This window comes from Tupaia chinensis, unplaced genomic scaffold, assembly GCF_000334495.1.
Source record: "Tupaia chinensis unplaced genomic scaffold, TupChi_1.0 Scaffold000373_2, whole genome shotgun sequence".
Classification (NCBI taxonomy): Eukaryota; Metazoa; Chordata; class Mammalia; order Scandentia; family Tupaiidae; genus Tupaia; species Tupaia belangeri.
In genome coordinates, this window is record NW_006159871.1 from 354,028 (window position 1) to 374,850 (window position 20,823).

Consider the following 20,823-nt stretch of genomic DNA (forward strand, 5'->3'; position numbering starts at 1 on the left):
GGGATTGTGGCATGGCCATCCCCCCCCCGGGGGTGATTTCTCACTTTCTGTCTCTCTGTCTTTCTCTGTCTCTCTGGTGAGTGGACGCACCCTGTAGCAAAAACCTCTCAAAAAAAAAAAAAAAGCTAATCTAGTTACATCTTAAAGTCATTTTCATAGTCAACTTCTGAATGACATGAAACTAAGACTCAGAAACAACAAAAAAAGTCAACTCATTTATTACCCTGGTATATTAAAGGAGAAATGTTGAGGGTCTCAGGGGACGGCCACACAGTATCTTCTCTGATACCTTGACGGTGATTAGAAATACAGTGTCTAGAAAGGTGACAAGAGAAGAAAACCAAGAAAACTCTTTTCTTTGGAAGTTGCTTTAAGGATTATCCCAATAATCCTGATGCCCTAATTCCCAATCTGTTATCTTATTAAAATACTAAATTGAGGGTCATCAGTGAAATCTTGGTTAGACTTTTTTCTTTGTCTTCTTTTTTACTTCTTAACCACTTGACTCTATTTGAACACTCTGTTTTTAATGTGCTAACTGGCCTTTTCTGCTTCCTCTCTGTTGTTTTACTGAGAACTACTCATGACACTGAACCTTGATTGATCCTAAAGTATTAGCTTCATCATGAAATTTTTCCCTTTTCTCTCATTCTTTTTGTTTGTTTGTTTTTGCCAGAGGGCAGTATGCCCTTGTCTGAGAGAGACAGAGAGAGATAATGAGAAGGAAAGTGAGAAATCACCCCCCTGGACCCCTGGAGGATGGCACACCATAATCCCTTCTCCTCCATTCTCCTCTTGGGATTCTGGGTATACATGCACATACACCTGGTGTGATAAGCCACCAGTTCTGGGATGCAAACCATGGTCAGCCATGTGGGAGCCCAGTGCCTTAACCATCATGCTATCTGCTGGGCTCTCCTTTGTTTTCTTTCATTGAGCACACATAAATTCTATCTTATTAATTATCATAGCATTTATATAAGCCACCCTATTAAGATTTTTGATTAAATACAATCTTATATTGAACGCTTCTGTGTGTCTATATGTGTATGAGAAAGAGAGAACAGGTGTAACTCTCTCAATTTCTATATACAAGAGTCATATTTGTTCAATCAGATTTTAAGTGCTTAAAAATAGAAAATTCTAGAAAAAAACTTGGGCATGTATTATAGTCAGAATTATGTTCAAGTGGAACTATTGCTTATAATTAACTTTTACAGGTCAGTAAATTTTTCTGAGCCCAGCTCTTCTCATCTTTAAAATGTAAATAACAATAATATTTATCCCCTGAGAAGGAATTAAGTAAATGAATATGTCTATATATATGGCATTCAGTAGCCCCTCAGTAGAAGATTTCTTCTCTTCATCTATTCTAGTAAGACAATGTGAGTTCAATTTCTTGCTTGTTTTCTTTTTTTTTAAGAGAGATTTTTGCCATAGGGCAAGTGCACTTGTCAGAGAGACAGAAAGCAAGAAATCACCCTCCTGGGGGATGGCCACACCACAATCCCTTCACTTCCATTCTCCTCTCAGGATTTTGGGCACGCACACACATGCGCCCAGAATGAGTTTTAAGCTGCCAGGTCTGGGACTCAAACTCCATTCAACTACGTATGAGTCCAGTGACATAGCCATTATGTCATCTGCTGGTCCCATGTGAGTTCAGTTGGGATATAGTGGGCTAATCAGCCAAATCCTATCTGTCACATTCTCTCAACATAGTAAATTATAAAAACATTTCTCTAAATAGATCAATTAAATTACTAATTAATATTTTATTTTTAAAGGAAATGCTAATACCAGCAAAGATGCATAATACTTTTTTACGTCTTTTAAATATTAACAGAATTATTCATGGTGTTATTTGGAAGGGTCTATAATATGAAAAATACAGCTTCTGATTTATATTTGATGAGTTCACTTACTATGAGTTATTTTACCTGGCCTTAATTTTTCCTGAGTAATTAACAGACTTAGCGATGACAGAATTTGCTGAGGGAGTGTATACTAATTAGAAAACCAAAGTGAGAATCAAGGAATACACGAAAATAAAATCTGACATCACAACATACAATCTTATTGTTGAGTAGTATTTTTCTAGTTATAAAACTATAATGGTTTAAACTTAATGCATCAATGATAGCAGCCTTAGTAAAATAAGAATGTTTCTTAATCCAAAAAAATCCAGGCTCCTGATTAGCTGATACAGAGATCATTATTTATAATAGCATTTACTGGTAAAAGAAAGGAGTGAAACCTTAGACAGGCACTTAGATGTGACTAAGGCAGGTTTTATTTCTGATTCTAAAGCCCCAAAGTGGAAGTCAGTTTAGTGACTCAGAGCATTGTGATGGTCCAGCTGTCCAGGGCTAGAACTCTCTGATGTGTAGTCAGGCATCACCATGCCAGAGGGAAGACTCACTGGAAGGTGATCATCAAGGATTTACTCATCAAGTCTCCCCCCCTAAAACAGAGGAACACTTAGTTCATTTACTTTCAATACTTGAATGTTATTTTTCACAGATTCCCAAAGCACATATGAAATGGCTTACTAGTCCGATGAATAGCTGCTCAGCCAATCTTCGGCCTCTGGAAACAATACCAAAGGCCATTTTCATCAACATCACTGATAATTGCTTTCCAATATTGTGATCTAATTGGTACTTTTCTGGGAGCCACACATTTACTGGGGGAAAGAAGCAGCTCACCTTATTTGACACATTTGTTTTACAATGATTTCTCCCTTATCTAAGGAATGCTTCATGTAAGTCAGTTCAATCAGATAAGTAAACGGCATTAAAAGTATATACCAAGGGAAATAGGCACATAACAATTACCAGTAGTGGAATTATTGATTTCTGTCTTCATTCTGAGAAGAGCCACTTCTAATTTTTTGTTGTTTATTCATTTATTTACTTCATGAGCAAAAGAAACAGAGAGAGAGAGAAAACAAACACCTCCAAGAGGATCTTAATTCCACAATGTATCCTCAGCTTTCAGCCAGCCCCAGATCATAGCAAGCATATGCCTGGTGTAATCACGGAGGTCTCTGGACTTGAACTGGGAACCTTCCCATGTGGGATTGCATCATAGAGCATCACATTTTACTGCTGTATCATGTTTTATTGCTGCACAGCCATCTGGTCCCATGTCACTTCTATTTTTTTATATTTCATATTTTGGCATATTGTTATTATCATTATTATTATTATTATTTGAGAGAGATTTTTGCTATAGGGAACATGTGCTCACTGGAAAGACAGAGAGACAAAAAGCAAGAAATCACCCCCCCTCCTCCCGGGGGGGATAACCATACCACAATCCCCTCTCTTTCATTTTCCCCTTGGGATTTTGGGCAAACACACATGTGCCCAGTGTGAGTTTTAAGTTGCAGAGTCTGGGACTTGAACCATGGTCAACTACATGGGAGTCCAGCAACGTAACCATTACACCATTTACTGGTCCCTCAGCATATTGTTTTTGGCTTAGTGCCAAAATATTGTCCCTCTACATTTTAAAAAATGATGTGCTCTCTCTTTTAAAATATAGCATGCCTAAGGAAGCCCTTGTATGTATTTATTCCACGAATAAATCAGATTGGGGTTAACAAAAATTATAGGCCTAAAATAAGCACATGGTTTGTTTGGTTTTGGACAGTTATCAATTAAACATTTGTTTTTACTTCGTCATTCCTCTGGACATGCCACCTCCTCTAGGAAGCCTTTCTAACTTTTCCCTATGAGGAATAGGCTCTTCTTTCTGCATCTTTGATACCTGTTCATACCTGTGTTGTACTCAGTCTCTTGAGAGATCCTTGTAGCAGGGACTGTTTCTGTTCAACTTTGTTTCTGTAACATCTAGTAAACTGTTAGACACAAAAGAGCTGTATAAAAAGTGTTCACTGGGTGAACAGTGCGAAGTTATTAATCTATGATGTTTCAGTCTAACTACTTTTTAAAAATATTTTATTTGTATTTATTATTATTATTTTATTTGACCAGAGAGAAGGAAAGTGAGAAAACCAGCTGCCTGGTCCAGGACTCAAACTGTGGTTGGCCGTGTGGGAGTCCAGTGCCCCAACCACCACATAATCTGCCAGCCCCAGTCTAACCACTTGTAAGAAAAATAAGTTTTTTCCAAACAATCTAATTGGCTAATTTGATGAATAGTCATAGACTGCTGATTTAGGTCATGGTTTACAATTAGTACCATCTTAAAGCCTTGAACTGATAGACCTAAATTTATTATGAATATCATTTATGTAAACAACAGGGGCCCTATCCACAAAGGCTTCAATTGTTCTTCATAATTATATACAGAAAAGGAGATACATACACACACACACGCACACACAAATATATCTCAATATCTATATATTTCAATATCTGGATTTTGAAATCTGGAGCAGAGAGACAGGGTGTCATTTTATATTAAGAATGGAAAGTCAGGAGTCTTACGGCATGTGATGCAATTGCTTCCATGGAATATTCTCAGACCAATAGGAGTTTGCAAAGAACTTTTATGGACAGTATAAATATTTTGAGCTGTGGGCATCATTACCAGCTGATATTTTCTTTCCTCAGGACCAGCTGTTCAGGAGCAACCCGGACAAGAGCCAGGCACATTTGAGACTTGGATCTAACTAGAGACCGCTACAGAGTCTTCTGCAGCGATGTCGGTGTTAGAAGAAACCCGACCATTTGCTCAACAGTTATCCAATGTCTACTTTACAATACTTTCACTTTTCTGTTTTAAGCTTTTTGTAAAAATCAGCCTTGCCATCCTTAGTCATTTCTACATTGTGAAAGGCAACCGCAAGGAAGCGGCGAGGATAGCAGCTGAATTTTATGGAGTAACCCAGGGACAAGGTATGTTTATGACAATGTTCTCTTTCTCGTTCGCTCTCATTTCAAGTTGATTTTACTACATTTGATCTGTAATCCAAGAAAACACCATGTGTTTTCTGTATGGACTACTTCAAAGTGAATATATTATAAACATTTATTGAAGAAAAACATTTATATCTTACTTCACTGCTTCACGAAAGAAAAAATTATATTTTTGTGTAAACGTTTGAGTTAAAATAAAGGTATCACTGTAAAAGAGATGAATAGAAACAGACTATTGAGTATATTTTCATAGTAATAAGGATTTTAAAACTTTAAACATTTCATTTGCCAAGCGGCAGTTTTAGAGATAACCAACCTAACAATAATTGTTCTTTAACATATACCTGCATTACATCATTTTAAATCAAACCTCAGTTATATATTAAATAATTGCTATTAAAAAGGGCTTAAAAATTTTAATAGCATTAAAATTTGGTTCTAAAATAAAGCACAAAAAATGAAGATTTATAATATGTGTCTTATTGATGGAATTGGTATTGTTTTGGTTAATTTACAAAAATTGATTGTGAGAGGATAGGAATTGAATAACGAATTTTATATGTGTACATTCAAGTGTATCCATGGTTTTCAGAAGAATCTGAAGTACAAGATAAAATGAGAAACAATAATTTTAATCATAAAATTTTAAAGATTGTAAAACCACTTACATTTCATTTCACTAGTATTCCATAAAATAAAAACAATTTATATGGGGAGTTTCAAGACTATTTTAATTTCTTATAGTCTTTTGATTAACTTATTTGAGAATCAGCAGGCATGCATAAACATTTGAGGGTCCAAAGTACCTGTAACCCAAGTTTATATTTTTAGAATCAAAATTTCCCATCACGTAATTAGAGAATGTAGGTTTTTATAAAAGAGAGAGACTACTTGGGGTAGAAAACTACTCTTAACCTTTGTTTTTGTACACTTTGCAATTTGTAGCAGAATTCATCTTAAAGTCTAGGTTATTTTGTTGGTGTGTGGAAAGTTGAATGAAGGTGGAAAGGCTTTTTTGCTATGTGAGATAGATAATGAGGACATCCTGCCTGGGGGAAGTAGCTCTTTTGTAAAATAAAGCATTTATATACTCACTCAAAATGAGGAAAATTTAAATGCCAATATGAAACTTCACAGGCAAGATGACATCTAAAGGAAATAGATAGTTTTTAATTCCTTATTTACCATCTCTGCTTCAGGACAGATATAAATGTATTTAAATGTGACATTCACATTGCATGATCCAACTGATGGTAGGTAGATGGAATATTTTGTTCACAAAACAGCAAAGATAGAAAACTAGATTTTAAAACAAGAGCCATTATTTCCAGCTATAAGACTAAACAGATTATCTGATCCTGCAGTGGTAAAAATGTACTCATGGGCAGTCTATAGCTCATTACTTCATAGTCAAATCTTGTCAAGGTATTACGAGAATTCTCTTAAAATGGGAAATACTGGCCAAGAGGAAGAAATGTCTTGTGTAGGTTGACAAGGATTTTAGGCTATGAAAGCTCTTTGGGCTATATATTTACCAATAAAAAGAAACAACTATTCCCTTTTTATGCTGATCTTAATGTGCTTATGCTGGGAAGTCCTGGGAATATTTGAAATGGCTTCCAGGTTCCAGTCTACTCTGATTCTATCTCTTTTTTTTAATAATTATTTTATTTTATTTATTCATTCATTTATTTTTTAATTTGACCAGAGAGAGACAGACGTTGAGAGTGAGAGAGAGAGGAAGCGAGAAAGCAAGCTTCCAGATTCAGGACTCGATCCCTGGTCAGCCATGTGGAAGTGTCCAGCGCCTTAACCACCACACGACCTGCTAGTCCCATGATCCTATCTTAAGATATATTAGAACTCAAATAAATTTAGTGAACCTAAAATATATATATATATATACACACACATATAGGTATATATATATACACATATACGTGTGTGTGTATATATAAATATATATATATATACATATTTATGAACTCTAGGCTTTCCCAAGAAGGAGTGAAAGAAGGAAATCGATACTCACTAATATAAAACACATTTCCTGGAAATGTAAAATGGCAACACAGTTTATTTAGTGTTGTCTTTGATGTTAGATCTAAAACATTCTTCCTCCAATGCCATGCATTAATCTATATATTAAACAGTAGAATAAATTATTATGATTTTTATTCAGTGTAAGCGTAATTAGAGTCAAACTTTAACATTAAGAGAACAAACCAGGTATCTTACAAAAACTTTCTTAATCTACTTGTAAGAGTACATTCTTCTTTCCAAGAAAGTATTACTTCTCCACTTTAACATAACTTTTTCTTTTATTTACTAGTAAACTATCTTTAAATTTTTTTATATCTTCCTAATGAACTAATCAGGTTTATTTATCTTTGTTTAATCCAGCAATTTTCTCCTTCCTAGGAAAGATTATCACCTTCATTCCACTTTGAATTAGGTTTCTCATTCCTACTTTTAAGACTTAGCCAGATTGCTCCCCAACCTTTGTGACGTGGGGTTGCCAAATTCCATGAAATAAGAGATGATGTGTGTATTTTCATGTCTTTCAAAATCATAGAAGAACCTGTTGACAATATTCTGATGTCCTCCCCATGAGTTGGAGTACTTCGGTGTGAAATACAAGAAACTTTTCATGGCAGCTGTTGCAATTCAGATCATTGTATCAGACAAATAGAGTGTTTTTTGTTTGTTTTGTTTTTGTTTTTGTTTTTTTAAAGCACATTCTTATCAGGCTTGACATCAAGAAATTATTCCATGTGAGAATGCCAAAAACGCTAAATGGTAGCTAAAGTAGTTTAAGATTATTTCCTTCTTGATCTCTTAGCTGTTTCAATAAACTTCACAAAGAAATCTTTTCATCTCTGAAGACTTTCAGCAACCCCCACATCATATTGAAGGAACCCATTTCTTGTTAGGCTTTTCTATATAACTGCCTCCGATGTGGCTCTTGCTGTCAAATGTCTGTATATTAGAGGTCTAGTCTATTTGTAATGCTAGTACTTTACTTTGAGACCAATAGAGAGACTAATAGGAGCTGAAAGGTGTTTTCTACTGTAGTATTAGACACTGCAGAGAGCAAATGGGGATGTGGGTGAGTTTAACAATTTGGAGAAATCTCCCCAAAGGCCCAGCAGAAGCCATGAACTACTAATACCTAAGGGAACTTCCAGAGGCAGCTCCCTCTTCTGTTAAGAGCAATACTTTACAAGTTCCAGCTTAGGCTCTGAAGTTGGGCAGTTTTACCTACAAGTGAACAGAGCCATTTCTATGCACCAGTTTTATGAGCACCCTTAATACCAACACATTGAAGATACAGGACGCAAAAAAGTCAAATGTATTCTTCCCACCCTTAAGTCATTTAGTTGAGGAGATGGTACAAGCTTTTAAAAAAATTTATAGAAAAGGTATATTATGAAAAAACTTATGCATGAATTTCAAAAAAAAATTATGCTAAAATAAACTTGTACTTTAATCTCATTTCCATGAACTTTGTTGAAGTCCACTTATATCTACAGGTAATAATTACTCTTCATATATACTAAATTCCAAATATGTCTAAAAACTTAAAGGATCAATTTCAGATTTGAACTTTCAGAAATCTTCTTATGGAGGAGGCATATCTTGAGTTGCTATCATGAACAGCAGTGACATTCATTTTACCTGTTTCTGAGAGCAACTTGTTTTATGTGGGTATTTTTGGTGATGCTATATTGATTGTGCATAAGATTTGTAATGTTAGGAACATTTTTTAGAATCTCAGTGATGAGAAATTTCCAGAGGCAAAATCTATACAATGACTTTTTTAGTGGTGTTCATTATGTAAAGGTAAAGAAAAAATCTGAACGTATGAGAGTTTGGGGGCACATTTTCTTTTTCTTTTTCTTTTTTTTTTTAAGATTTTATTGAACTTTATTTATTTTATTTACTTATTTATTTATTTTAATTTGACCAGAGAGGGACAGATATGCCCCTGAGGGTATACTGTCTATACTTAGGTGGGATAACTCTAGATAAGAACAACTAAAATCAGTAGACTTGTTCTTCTATGAAAAAATAATGACACTGTACTCAAAAGCACTACCTATTTTTTTTTAAAGAGATTTTAATTTTGTCAAACCTCTACTATTCATCGGGAAAATGAGGACACTTTTTTTTTTTAGAAGAGACTATTACAATCTTGTGAATTAACAATGGAATCTGGGAACAAAGTTCCAAATTTAGAAATGACTTTGTCAAATTTTAATATATTAATGCCTTTCTTTGACTGGATGAATTTTTATAGTTTAAGTCTTCACATGGCTGGTGATAGCATAGGAGGGATCCATTTTCCTGTAAATATTCTTCTCATACCTTTTTGTTCTTATTCTTTCTTTAATCATTCAATCACTTGCTTATGTATTACTTATAAAATACATGTACAACATTTATTTGTGTATCTCCTAGGTCAAAGACATTGTGCTAGGCATTAATGATAAAATATATAAACAATTATCACAGTCCCATTTCTAAAGGAAAGTATAGTCTATTAGGAGAAAGACAGACAACCAAGTAATTAAAAGACATGGTATGGGCCGATCAGCAACATGGTGGTTATGGTGACTGGATCCCACATAACCGACTACAATAGTTAAAATCTCTGACCTGGTGGCTTGGAAAACATGCAGAGTGCATGTGCATGTGTGCTCAAAATTCTAAAAGAAAGAAAAAAATGGAGGATAAGGGATTGTGGTGTGACCATTTCTCCATGGTGGTGGTGGGGTTAGGGTATTTTCTTATTCTCTTTCTCTACAGCGAGGGCACATGTCCTTTGGTAAAACAAAGCAAAACAAAAATGGTAAATACTATTTTACAAAGCTAAAGAAGATGCTATGCGAGTACAGAAGCAAGAATACAGACCTATGAATATTTCTGCCTGGGGTATATCTGTTAAATAATAGCTAATAATATACATGTTCTATTACAGCTTTGTACATATATCCCTATTTATACTACTCAAAAGCTTTGTGATTCCCTAGTTTTTCTCTCTACCACCTTTACTTTTCAACCTATTATTTCTAACTCACATCTTTTACCTAACACTTTACCTTAAGTTCAGAGTTTTAATGTTAAAAGAATTTATTCTGAGGCAGCCAGTGGTGTGGTGGTTAAGACAGGTGGTGTTCACATGGTCATCTGCGTGCAGCTCAAGTCTCAGACCCATCAGCTTGAAAAACATGCTCGATCCTTGTGCATGCATCCCCAAAATACCAAGAAGAGAATGGAGAAGGGATTGCAGCGAGGTCATCTCCCCTAGAGGGTGATTTCTTACTTTCCCTCTCACTTTTTCTATCTCTCTGTCTCTCTCTGGGTGAGTTCATATGTCCTATGACAAAAACAAGAAGAAAAAGAGAATTTGTTTTTAGGAAAGGAACAAGAATACTCATTGCTTGTGTACTAAGTTTTTTAGAAAATTAAAAATATTTTGGTGAAAAAAATTTTAAATGAATTTTTTGACTAGGTGACAATGATATATAGTCAACTCTTAACATTTTTATAAGGACAGTGAAAACTAGAATGAAAACTAGATGATAAATTATTAAAATAAGCTATGTTTTTCCTCATTGTCATAACTGATAGAGTTTTAAATTTAACTCAGTCTAATAAATACTCAGATACTCACTATGTTCTTGATAGAACATTAGATGCTATATGTACATATAATAATATATGTATACACTACACATGATCATCTTGCATATATTTTATGTTATATATGGGGATATGTCAAAAGTTCATGGGAAATGGAATTAAAGTATTAGCTTATTTTGGTGCAAACATTTTTTTCTTAATTCATGAATTATATTTTCAAAGTATGCATTTTCCACGAACTTGGTGAAGATCTGCCTCATGTTTACCATATATATATAGCATATGACTTGCTTTTGAGTAAAAGGAGAAGACTTGGATGAGGGAAGCCAAACTTCACACATGTAAAACAACCAAACAGCAAACATGTAGAACATTGTAAGGTGCTAAATTAAACACAGTCTAAGTTTTGCAACTAATGCTGTCTTAGAAATCAAGAGAGAATAAGTTAGCTGAGAGTAGAAGAGTTTATAGAGAAGGCAGAAATTCAAAGGCATGACATATTTGGCTATGTAGAAATGGAGACTAAACTACACTGGACATAGAGAAAAAAGGAGGAATGTAGGACTAAGCAAGTCTGATTCATTTGAAGCAAAGGTCGAAATATCAAAATTCTGGAAATAGAGATAGATTAATTGTGTGAAGACACAGCTTCTCAAATCACATACCCCAAAGTAAATAGTTCTACTGAAAGCTTTCTAAAGCCTTTGCTGAATTCAGCATATTAAAAAGAGTTGTTAGCTAATGATGGAAATAATTACTACCATTAAGTATTTTACAAAATCCTTGGTGTAATGATTTCATGTGTAATTATGTGTATTTCATGAACTGCTTCTCTGGGAAGATAGAGTACTTTCTGGACATCCACTCAGCAGTGCACAGCCTCAGAGTGGCTTCATGACAGTTCTGTGGATCCCTGCAACAATTTTAGCACATGAAGCTCATTTTCTAAACTGGAGAGTACAGAAGAGAGATTATCCCCAGAGATAGGCAAGTCACGTTATTAAAAGCAGGTGGAGTATTTCCTCCAAAGCCACTCATAAAGAGTTAAAGAGTTTGCTTACCAGCTCTGTAGGACATTTGGCATTTCTTCTTAACCAGCTGCACAGGGAACAAGTCATTCATTCTTTCCAGCCTTCCCTCAGCAATGCTACAAAGCAAGCTATTGGCTCTTTAGAATGGAGTTGCCCAAAGAACATCAGGTCAGGGAGGGAGAGACATAATGAGTCTCCTATAAGGTTAAATTGTTAGTATTTTTTAAAAAAATCTCCAAGTGGTCTATGATTAAACAACACCACTCTGGGAAATTTAGGTTAAAGTAAACACATGTGTGAGGACTTCAAAAAGATTCATAGAGAAATGAAATTAAAGAACAAGTTTATTTTGGTGCAAAAAAACTGAAATCTGTACATAGTTTTCTGTAATACCCATTAAATTTTTGAAGGCCCCCTTTAAAGGAGAATGAATAGTTTATTCCTTCAATCTTATAATTCCTCACTGATTACCATGGGGTGGGATTTTAATCTAAGTAGATTAAGAGTTTGTGTCCTTTTTTTTTTTTTTAAGAGGTTTTTGCCTTAGGGCATGTACACTTGACAGAGAGAGACAGAGACAATGAGAGGGCAAGTGACAAATCACTTGCCAGGAGGGATGGGCCCACTGCAATCCCTTCTCCTCCATTCTTTTCCTAGCATCTTATGCACACCCATACACATGCCTGGAGTGAGTTTTATGCCACCATTTCCAAGACTCAAAACACAGTCAACCATGTGGGAATCCAGCGATATGACTGCTACACCATCTGCTGGCCTACATTTAAGTGTTTTTAAAAGAGCCTTGAGATCGAGAGGGCAGGGTGGTATGGGAGAAGATTCCAACCAGTCCCAATTCCCTCTTAAAACAAAGTGACTATTTCATGAATATTCATAAATTGGGCTTTAAGAAAATTTTTTCTTGGGACTAGCAGATGGCATAATGGTTACATTGCTGGACTTCCACGTTGTCAACCACTGTTCAAGTCCTGGACTTGGTGGCTTAAAACACGCTGGCACATCTACATGCATGCCCAAATCCTGAGAGAAGAATGGAGGAGAGAGGATTGTGATGTGGCCATCCTCACTGGGAAGCAATTTCTCACTTTCCTTCTGTCTCTCCCTGTCCCTCCAGGAAGTGCATGCATCCTATAGCAAAATTCTCTCTCTCAAAAAAAAAGAAAAAATGTTTTCAAAGATAACAATGTTTAAAACTAACTTGTCCCAATGTATTTAAAATATTATGTAAGTTATATGCATCTTTACAGAACCTGACCATCCCATATATGAGTCATACCTGAATATCCTTTCAGTGTTTTTCCTGGGGATTAGAATAGTCAACATTTTGGGCCTGGTAGGAAGGTACATAACTCAATTGGAACAAAGCCATCCTCTCTTCATCAGGGCAGCTAAAGTTTCCATGTCACCATTACCTACTGAATAAAATAGAAACCACTTTCCAGAAGGCTTACAGTCTTAAACTATGGGCAGAGTACAAACAAACTGAAATTGAACACTGAAATTCCATTCATGTTCTTAAATAGAAGCACTGGCTCAACTCAACTATCAAGTGTGCGGCTTCATTTAAATGAAAATCAACAATGATAAAATTCAAGTTAAGGCTCATCCCCTGAAAATCTGCTATTCATCATCATAATGCTACAAAATCCTTTGTTGGTAGATTGAATTCAGGTGAGGCTGCCAAAGTGTAAGGGAGGCCATTCTTCTGAAGAGACTCAACACACTGTAAGAGTAGTTAAATGATGACTACAGAAGCAGCGATGCTTCGTGAGTGACTCACAAACACAATAAAACCCGAAGACATGTTTGATTAACCACAGAGGAGATTGATGAGCACTTATGTCTTCCAAACTCCATTTCATTTGCTAGAGAAAGGATCCTTTTTTATCACTATCAAGTGAAAGTAAGTAATACTTAGAATTAAATTATGCACCAAATGGATTCTTGAATATGGAAGCTTTGTGCCTCATTTCTCTCTTGCAGTGCAATTTAGAATGGTGGATTTGGAAAAGAAAAAAGTACTAGTTCCTTTAGAGTTCAAATACATAGCCTCCCAGATCTACTGAATCTGGGAGAGAAGGAATATGTCTTTATAGTGACTCACTAAGAGCCAAAGAAAAGGAGCTATGTGGAGATTAGAGCTCCACTCTCTTTTTCTCTCCCTTATGTCTTGTCGTTATAAAGAAACTGCTCATCTAGTGAAATATAGAAAAATCTACCTAAGTTTTATGACTTTACCATTACTCAAGGAAGCCGACCGAACAAGACTGATTTGGACAGCAAAAAATCTCTCTCCTGTAAGCGAATGTTCAGTCCTAAAACAATACTTTCATGACATTCTAACTGGTGTGAAAGACAGATCTGTTTAAGTTACTCAATATTTAGGGCCAACTGTAAATGATTATATTTTCTTCAAAAAAGAATTTGTGCTTATGAAAGTTAATTGGAGTCAATGACTGAGATTTTTATAATAATGTAAAGCTTAATTTTTAAAAATAAACACAAATAACTACAAACCTGGCTCTATACCATCATGATATCTTTGTTATTTTATTACTTTTGGAAGACTAAATATTTCAATAGGAAGGGAAAAAAAGTAGTTTGTAATTAGGCTAAGGCTCAGGAGGCAAACATGTGATGCTTGCCAAATACTTGACTAGAGATCGAATTGTAGCAAGACTACAAGGAAGGGAGATATATCAAAATCACTATTATTCTGAAGACGGAAATAACCATTTACTGTACCAAAAAAAAAATCACTTGGGCCTTGAAATAACCGCTAATGGTATTCTGTAAAAACAATGCCTTTGATATTGAGAGAAGTCAGCAAATATTTGTAGAATGAATAAAAGATCTGAAATAGGAAAAAATGGAGGTTAAAATCACATTGCATATAGCATAGTGATTTACCCATACTTAAATCGTTCCACCGTAATTCTAGCACTTTCTAGCTGTGTGATCTTAGGAAAGTTGTTTAATATCTGTAGGCTTCAGTTTCTTCATTAGTAAAATGGAGGTATTGATACTTCCAAGGATTAATGTGAATATATAAGATATACTTTATTACAGAAATTGTTTACCACAGTGTCTGGTGTATAATTTATATTACATAAATATTAGGTCTTTATATTATACTTTTTAAAATTTGAAAAAATGTATAGAACTGTTCATAATTTAGTAATGCAGAAAAGCATCAATAAGAAAAGTTAATAAAATTACAATAAATCAATTGTTTGCCAGTTACTATAAGCATATGATAATATCAGGCTGTATTTCCAGAGCACATGTTCTACCCCAGCCTCACATTAGCTCTATAAGTAGACGGTTTCAGAACTTAACTGTTGGTCTTATACGACAATTTAATAACAATCAATTAAAGCTCTGAATGGTTTAATAAGTTGTCAACTTTTTGTTAGTATCTGGAAAAAGCAGAATTTCAGCTCTGACCCTATTGGCTGTGAGCTTTTATTCATACCCAGTAGCTTGTAGTCCATGGTCTTTCAAGTTGAGTAAACAAAGAGGGAAGGGCCTGCTAAAATCAAGCCTCAAGTTCGTAAAGTCTATCTGTGTCAGTCAAGTGCTTTGTTTATGGACCCTTTCCATACAGAAGAAAACGTAGTACAAAAAGTTTTTTTAAGAATTATTTTAATCAACTTTATTTATTTATTTATTTTTATTCAATTTGACAGAGATAGAGAGAGAGAGAGAGAGGGCAAGTGAGAAAGCAAGCCGCCAGTTCTGAGAGTCAAACTGTGCTTGGCCATGTGGGAGTGCAGTGCCCTTAACCACCGCACCACCACTGGACCCAATACTAAAAAATTTTAACTAGTTAAAAAGTATATAAAAGTCAGGACCGGCAGTTGGCGTAATGACTGTGTTGCTGGACTCCCATGTGGTCGACCATGGTTCGAGTCCCAGACCCGGTGGCTTAAACTTATGTTGGGTGCATGTGTGTGTGCCCAAGAGGAGAATGGAGGAGAAGGAATTGTGGCATGGCTGCCCCCCTGGGGGGGGATTTCTCCCTTTCTGTCTCTCTGTCTCTCTCTGTCTTTCTGGCTAGTGCACACACCCTACAGCAAAAATCTTTCAAAAAAAAAAAGTATATAAAAGGCAAAGTGCTAAAATTCAAGCACAGATGAGCAGTTCATTCTCTGTCTTTAAGACTGAAAATACCCATGTTACTCAGAAACTCTGTCTGATAAGCTTCACAAAAAGACATTCTGAGCTATTTCATAGGCCTGGAACTAAGCACGGCTCAGAGTGGAAAACAGGACACAGACCGAATGTTATAGTGGGAAGGCCAGTTCAGCAGTGGGGAATTTTAAAGTTCCTTGCAGAAATTACTTTTACCATCTTCTTCTATCAAAGAAACTTTTCTTGACATAAATTCTTTGGACAGAAATGTCTTCCAGGGCAAGCCTGGTCAAATATCTGATCACGGTGATCCTGTAGGAAAACTGGGGTAGTTCTGTAAGGACTCTGTGACAGATTTGTAGCAGCATGTTACAATGGCAAGCAGTGAGAAATGTCTGATTAGTCCTTTATAGTCAGTGCCATAGAAAGCCTTGAAGTCACTTAACCTACAACATTCAAAGCACCGGATATTAACATCCTCTGCCAAACTAGCCATCTTAAAAGCCTCTTGTCCTTTTATATTTTTTCTTCTCTTAATCCCTGGCAGCTGAAAAGGGAAGACAAAAAATATGACAACATTAACAGCAAAGAGCTGAGTTGGCTAGTTCAGGGATTTGGCTTTTTTCCTTTATTTTCTCTCCCCTTTCTGCCAGCTGGTTTCTCCAGGGAGTACAAAGAAGTAGTTTTTTACTAGACATAGCTTACAAAAGTTTCTTTTTTCTTATGAAAAAGAATTTTAATACGCATGTAATATCTAGAAATAAAGATGCAGAATGATTTCATAGAATCATTGAAAAACCACAAACTGCCATCTGTATTTTAAATGACCTGGGCCCTGTAATAGGTTTGCAGCAATCCCAGTCAATGGCTCCCAGGATCACTTGCTCCTTCAGGCATCTGAAAAGGTTTGTCTGAGACTGGCAAAGTCTCTAATCAGAAAATAGTAAGTCACAAATAATGACTTCTGTCCTCCCTCTTCAATATGAAACCATTAAACTATAAATATTACAATCAGGAACAAAATGATGATCGAAACAATAGTAAAATCAGTGCTGTTGTTTGTAGATCTGAGAGGCCAGCTTGCTCTGACAATATGGATGGGAAGGTGTGAATCTCAACAAGTCAGAAATGAGGTTTTACAGGGCCGCCATGGGGTGTGGTGGTTAAGGCACTGGACTCCCACATGACTCACTGTGGTTCCAGTCCCAGACCTGGTGTTTGCTCTCTCACTCTCTCTCTCTGTGTCCCTCTGGTGAGTGTACATGCCTAATAACAAATATAAAAATAATAATTATTATAAATACAATTAAATACCTGATTCTTTAAAAAATGAGATTTTACTACTAAAAGCTTGGCAAGAATACAATGAAAAAAAGAACTTTCTCAGAGTGGAATGCTTTTTGGTGACTCCACAAGCTTGAGTCCCATTTCTGAGTGACACAGCATATATGGCAATCTGTTAGATTTTTAGGACGCAGCTCAGTCTAGCCTAGTCTTTAATAAACTCTTAAGGAATAATGGTAATACCATGCTGGCTCTTTGTTCTGAGATGATAAAAATCCTGTTCTGTATCAGAATAGTAATAGTCTAACAGAATTACTATTTTTTTCAAAATTGTAAATCTTTTGTGCTTTTAAAATTATATTTAAAACTTAGTAAAAAACTGAGCCAGTCATGGAGTGCTGGGAAAGGCAGCTAGATCCCACAAGGTCAGTCATGCGGCTGGAGTCCAGGACATCACAGCTTAAGAAACATACCAGGCATGTGCGTGTGTGTGCCCAAAATCCCGAGAGGAGAATGGGGAAGAATGGACTGCAGCATGGTCATTCCCCCTAGGGGGTGATTTCTCCTTCCCTCCCCACCCCCCATCTCCCTCTGGTGAGCAACAGGTGCCCTATAGCAAACTAAAAAACAAAATTCAAAAATAAAACATTTGGTAAAGTACCAAAGTACATATAATAGAATATATGTGCAGTTATGTTTTATAAAATATGCTGTTTTCATTGAATTACTGAACTATTGTCATGCTATATAAACTTGTTATTTAAATGAGTCCCATTTGGAAAAAGCAATCTATTCATTTTATAAATGTAAATTGCTCAGATATTATATTTTCTTAAACTGAGGTACATCTATGTTTCCTTTTCCAGTTAGCGCTATGCAGTTAATACTATAGACTGGAGGGGACCAGCAGGTAGTGTAGCGGTTAAGGCACTGGATTCCCACTTGGCCAACCATGGTTTGAGTTCCTGATCCAGCAGCTTGAAACTTATGCTGGGGGGACCAGCAATTGATGTAATGGTTACATTGCATGACTCCCGTGTCATGGATTGCGGTTTGAGTCCTGGACCCAGTGGCTTAAACTAACACTGGGCACATGTGTGTGCATGCCCAAGATCCCAGGAGGAGAATGGAGGAGAAGGGATTGCAGTGTGACCATCCCCCTTTGGGGGTGATTTCTTGCTTTCTGTCTCTCTGTCTTTTTCTTTCTGCTGAGTGCACACGCCCTATAGCAAAAACCTCTACCCTCCTCCCAAAAAAGAAAGAAACGTACACCAGATATGTATGCATACATGCCCAAAATCCTGAGAGAAGAATGGAGAAGGGATTGCAGTGTGGCCATCCTCCCAGAGGGTGATTTCTCGCTTTCTGTCTCTCTGTCTCTCTATCTAGTGAGTACACATCCTATAGCAAAAATCCTTCTCAAAAAAAAATATATATATATAATAAACAGGAGAAAATGAAAATAAAAAAAAGCAAACCTCTTCAACACAAAGTAAATCCTTTGTTTCTCAGATTCCCTATAGTTAGACTTAATAGGTGTGGTTAGCCAGACTCAGGCATTTTCTACTCCTAGACATTGACTTGACATTCCTATCTCACACTTTCAAATGATAATGGAAATATTTTTCTTATAATTTGCAAAGTCCACCCACACTTTCCTTTTTCATCCTCATTGCTGTCTTCTACATCAGTAAAGGTATTATGCTTCTTTTATACAGAGGTGCTTATTCAAAGTTTTTTTTTTTTATTTTTTTGGAGAGGTTTTTTCTTATTGGGTGCGTGCACTCGCCAGACAGACAGAGAGAGATAGAGAGATAGAAAGTGAGAAATCACCCCCCCAGAGGGGATGGCCACGCCACAATCCCTTCTCCTCCATTCTCCTCTTGGGATCTTGGGCACACACGCACACACGCCCGGCATGAGTTTAAGCCAATGGGTCTGGGACTCGAACCGCGGTCGACTACATGGGAGTCCAGCGACATAGCCATTACGCTAACTGCTGGTCCCAAGGTTTTTGATCTTAGAAGAAAAGTAAAACTCTGTGTACTGGTCTTCCTCCACATTGTTTCTGACATCACTCATCCTCACTATTTGTGGGATTTTGTTCCTTTGTTTTATATGATGAAACAGGTAACTACTTTTTCCAGAGCTAATCACTGTATCAGTGAACAGTCTATCATTCAGTGTTTTTGTAACAATCCCAGTAAGTCACAGAATTACTTACTACTTTCTGCACTGCTTTCTCTACATCCTCTGAAGAGCCTAAACAAATTCAATGTAAACTATGCCATCACACTGGTATTGGTACTGGCTGGAGAGCTTTATGGAAATGGGCCCATTTCACCCTCAGAGCTTAGAAAAATGCCTCGTCCATAACACGTACTTAATAAATACTCAAGGAAGGAAAGAGGGGAGAAGAAATAGGGGATGGGAGAATGTGAGGGGATTGAACATAAAGAACTGGATTTTATTACCCCTTTCCATACAGGGTCATGCATATTTTAATTGTAGACCTGCATACACTGAACAAGTGTTAATGGATAGTGACTCTGGGAGTTCATTCTCAGAGAACAAATGAAGACAGGAAATCAATATTGTCCAGAAATCAAATCTATAAGATAATGCTTTCCACTTCTTAATCTGACTTGATTCCTTTTAACTTCATGAAACCTGAATCAGCCCACTTTATTTTCCCTCACCCCAGTCCTTGGAAGTAGAACAAACCCTTTCTATGTTCTTTAACTAGGATTAGTTCATGGCTGTCAGTGCATTTAAATATCTCCTTCATGTGTTATTCATTTGAAATTTGTTTACCTTTTGGTGAATAATTCTGTTTGTTTACCTTTTGATTTCTCACTATAAGTAAATGCATTTTTAGTCTTAATATTTTAAGTTTTCTGAGCCAATCTTCAAATCAGGTTTTATTAAAAATTGTTTCTTGGTTCATTTAAAATTAAATGCCCAATATGATACTTAAAAAATGTATGTACCAAACAGAAAACCTCACAAAGAGCAGCTACAGGAACTACATATGACTGACAGCCAATCGCTCTTTTTTTCTCTAAAGCAGATTAGGAAGTTGTCAAGTGTTAGGAAGGGGTACAGGAATGGCTATGGCTGACATAACACTGAGAATACATGCTGAAAACCATAAAGACCTCTAGACTTCGTTCCTTATGCTTTAAGCCACTCTGCATTTTATACCCTTGCCCCAAATCTTTTACTATCTGTTTTAGTTAGCAAAATTGGAGAAATGATTCAAACAAATAACTAGAAGCCTTGCTTTTGCCTATGTACACAAATCGCATATTCATACAGAAGCTGCTAGATGATTACAGTGGTAGGAATGATGTCTTCAGTGCTAGGACCGCTGTTTTCCTGTAGTCAATATAACAAAAGGAGAGGAGGAAGCAGCCACCCCCACAATATGTCTGGTCTTCTGTTGGAGTTGGTTGGAGGAGGCAGCGTGCCTGCAGAGTACCCGAAGCCTGTGTGTCAAGTGGGTAGGATGCTATCTTGGCGTGTGAAATTGAACTGAAGCCCAGCACACCTGGAATTCCTGACTGGTTTTTGTTTGTTTGTTTTTAAGGGGTTTTTGCCATAGGGTGCGTGTGCTCACTGGAGAGAGAGAGAGAGAGAGAGAGAGAGAGAAAAGAAAGAGAGAAGGAGACAGAGACAGTGAGAGGGAAAGTGAGAAATCACCCTCCCGGGGAGGATGGCAACACTGCAATCCCTTCTCCTCCATTGTCCTCCTGAAATCTTGGGCACACACGCACACACACACACACACACACACACACACACACACACACACACACTCC

General features: G+C 36.4%; 1 protein-coding gene across 1 annotated transcript in view; it reads left to right on the forward strand.

Annotated features, from left to right (window-relative positions):
• The window catches only part of ASB5 (ankyrin repeat and SOCS box containing 5), a 71,808-nt gene that overhangs the window by 2,807 nt on the left and 48,178 nt on the right, over positions 1-20,823 (forward strand). Inside the window, exon 2 of the mRNA XM_006153388.3 lies at positions 4,584-4,868. Within this exon, the coding sequence (XP_006153450.1) occupies positions 4,673-4,868 (196 nt within the window). The 5' untranslated portion in view covers positions 4,584-4,672. The remainder of the gene's footprint in view (positions 1-4,583; positions 4,869-20,823) is intronic.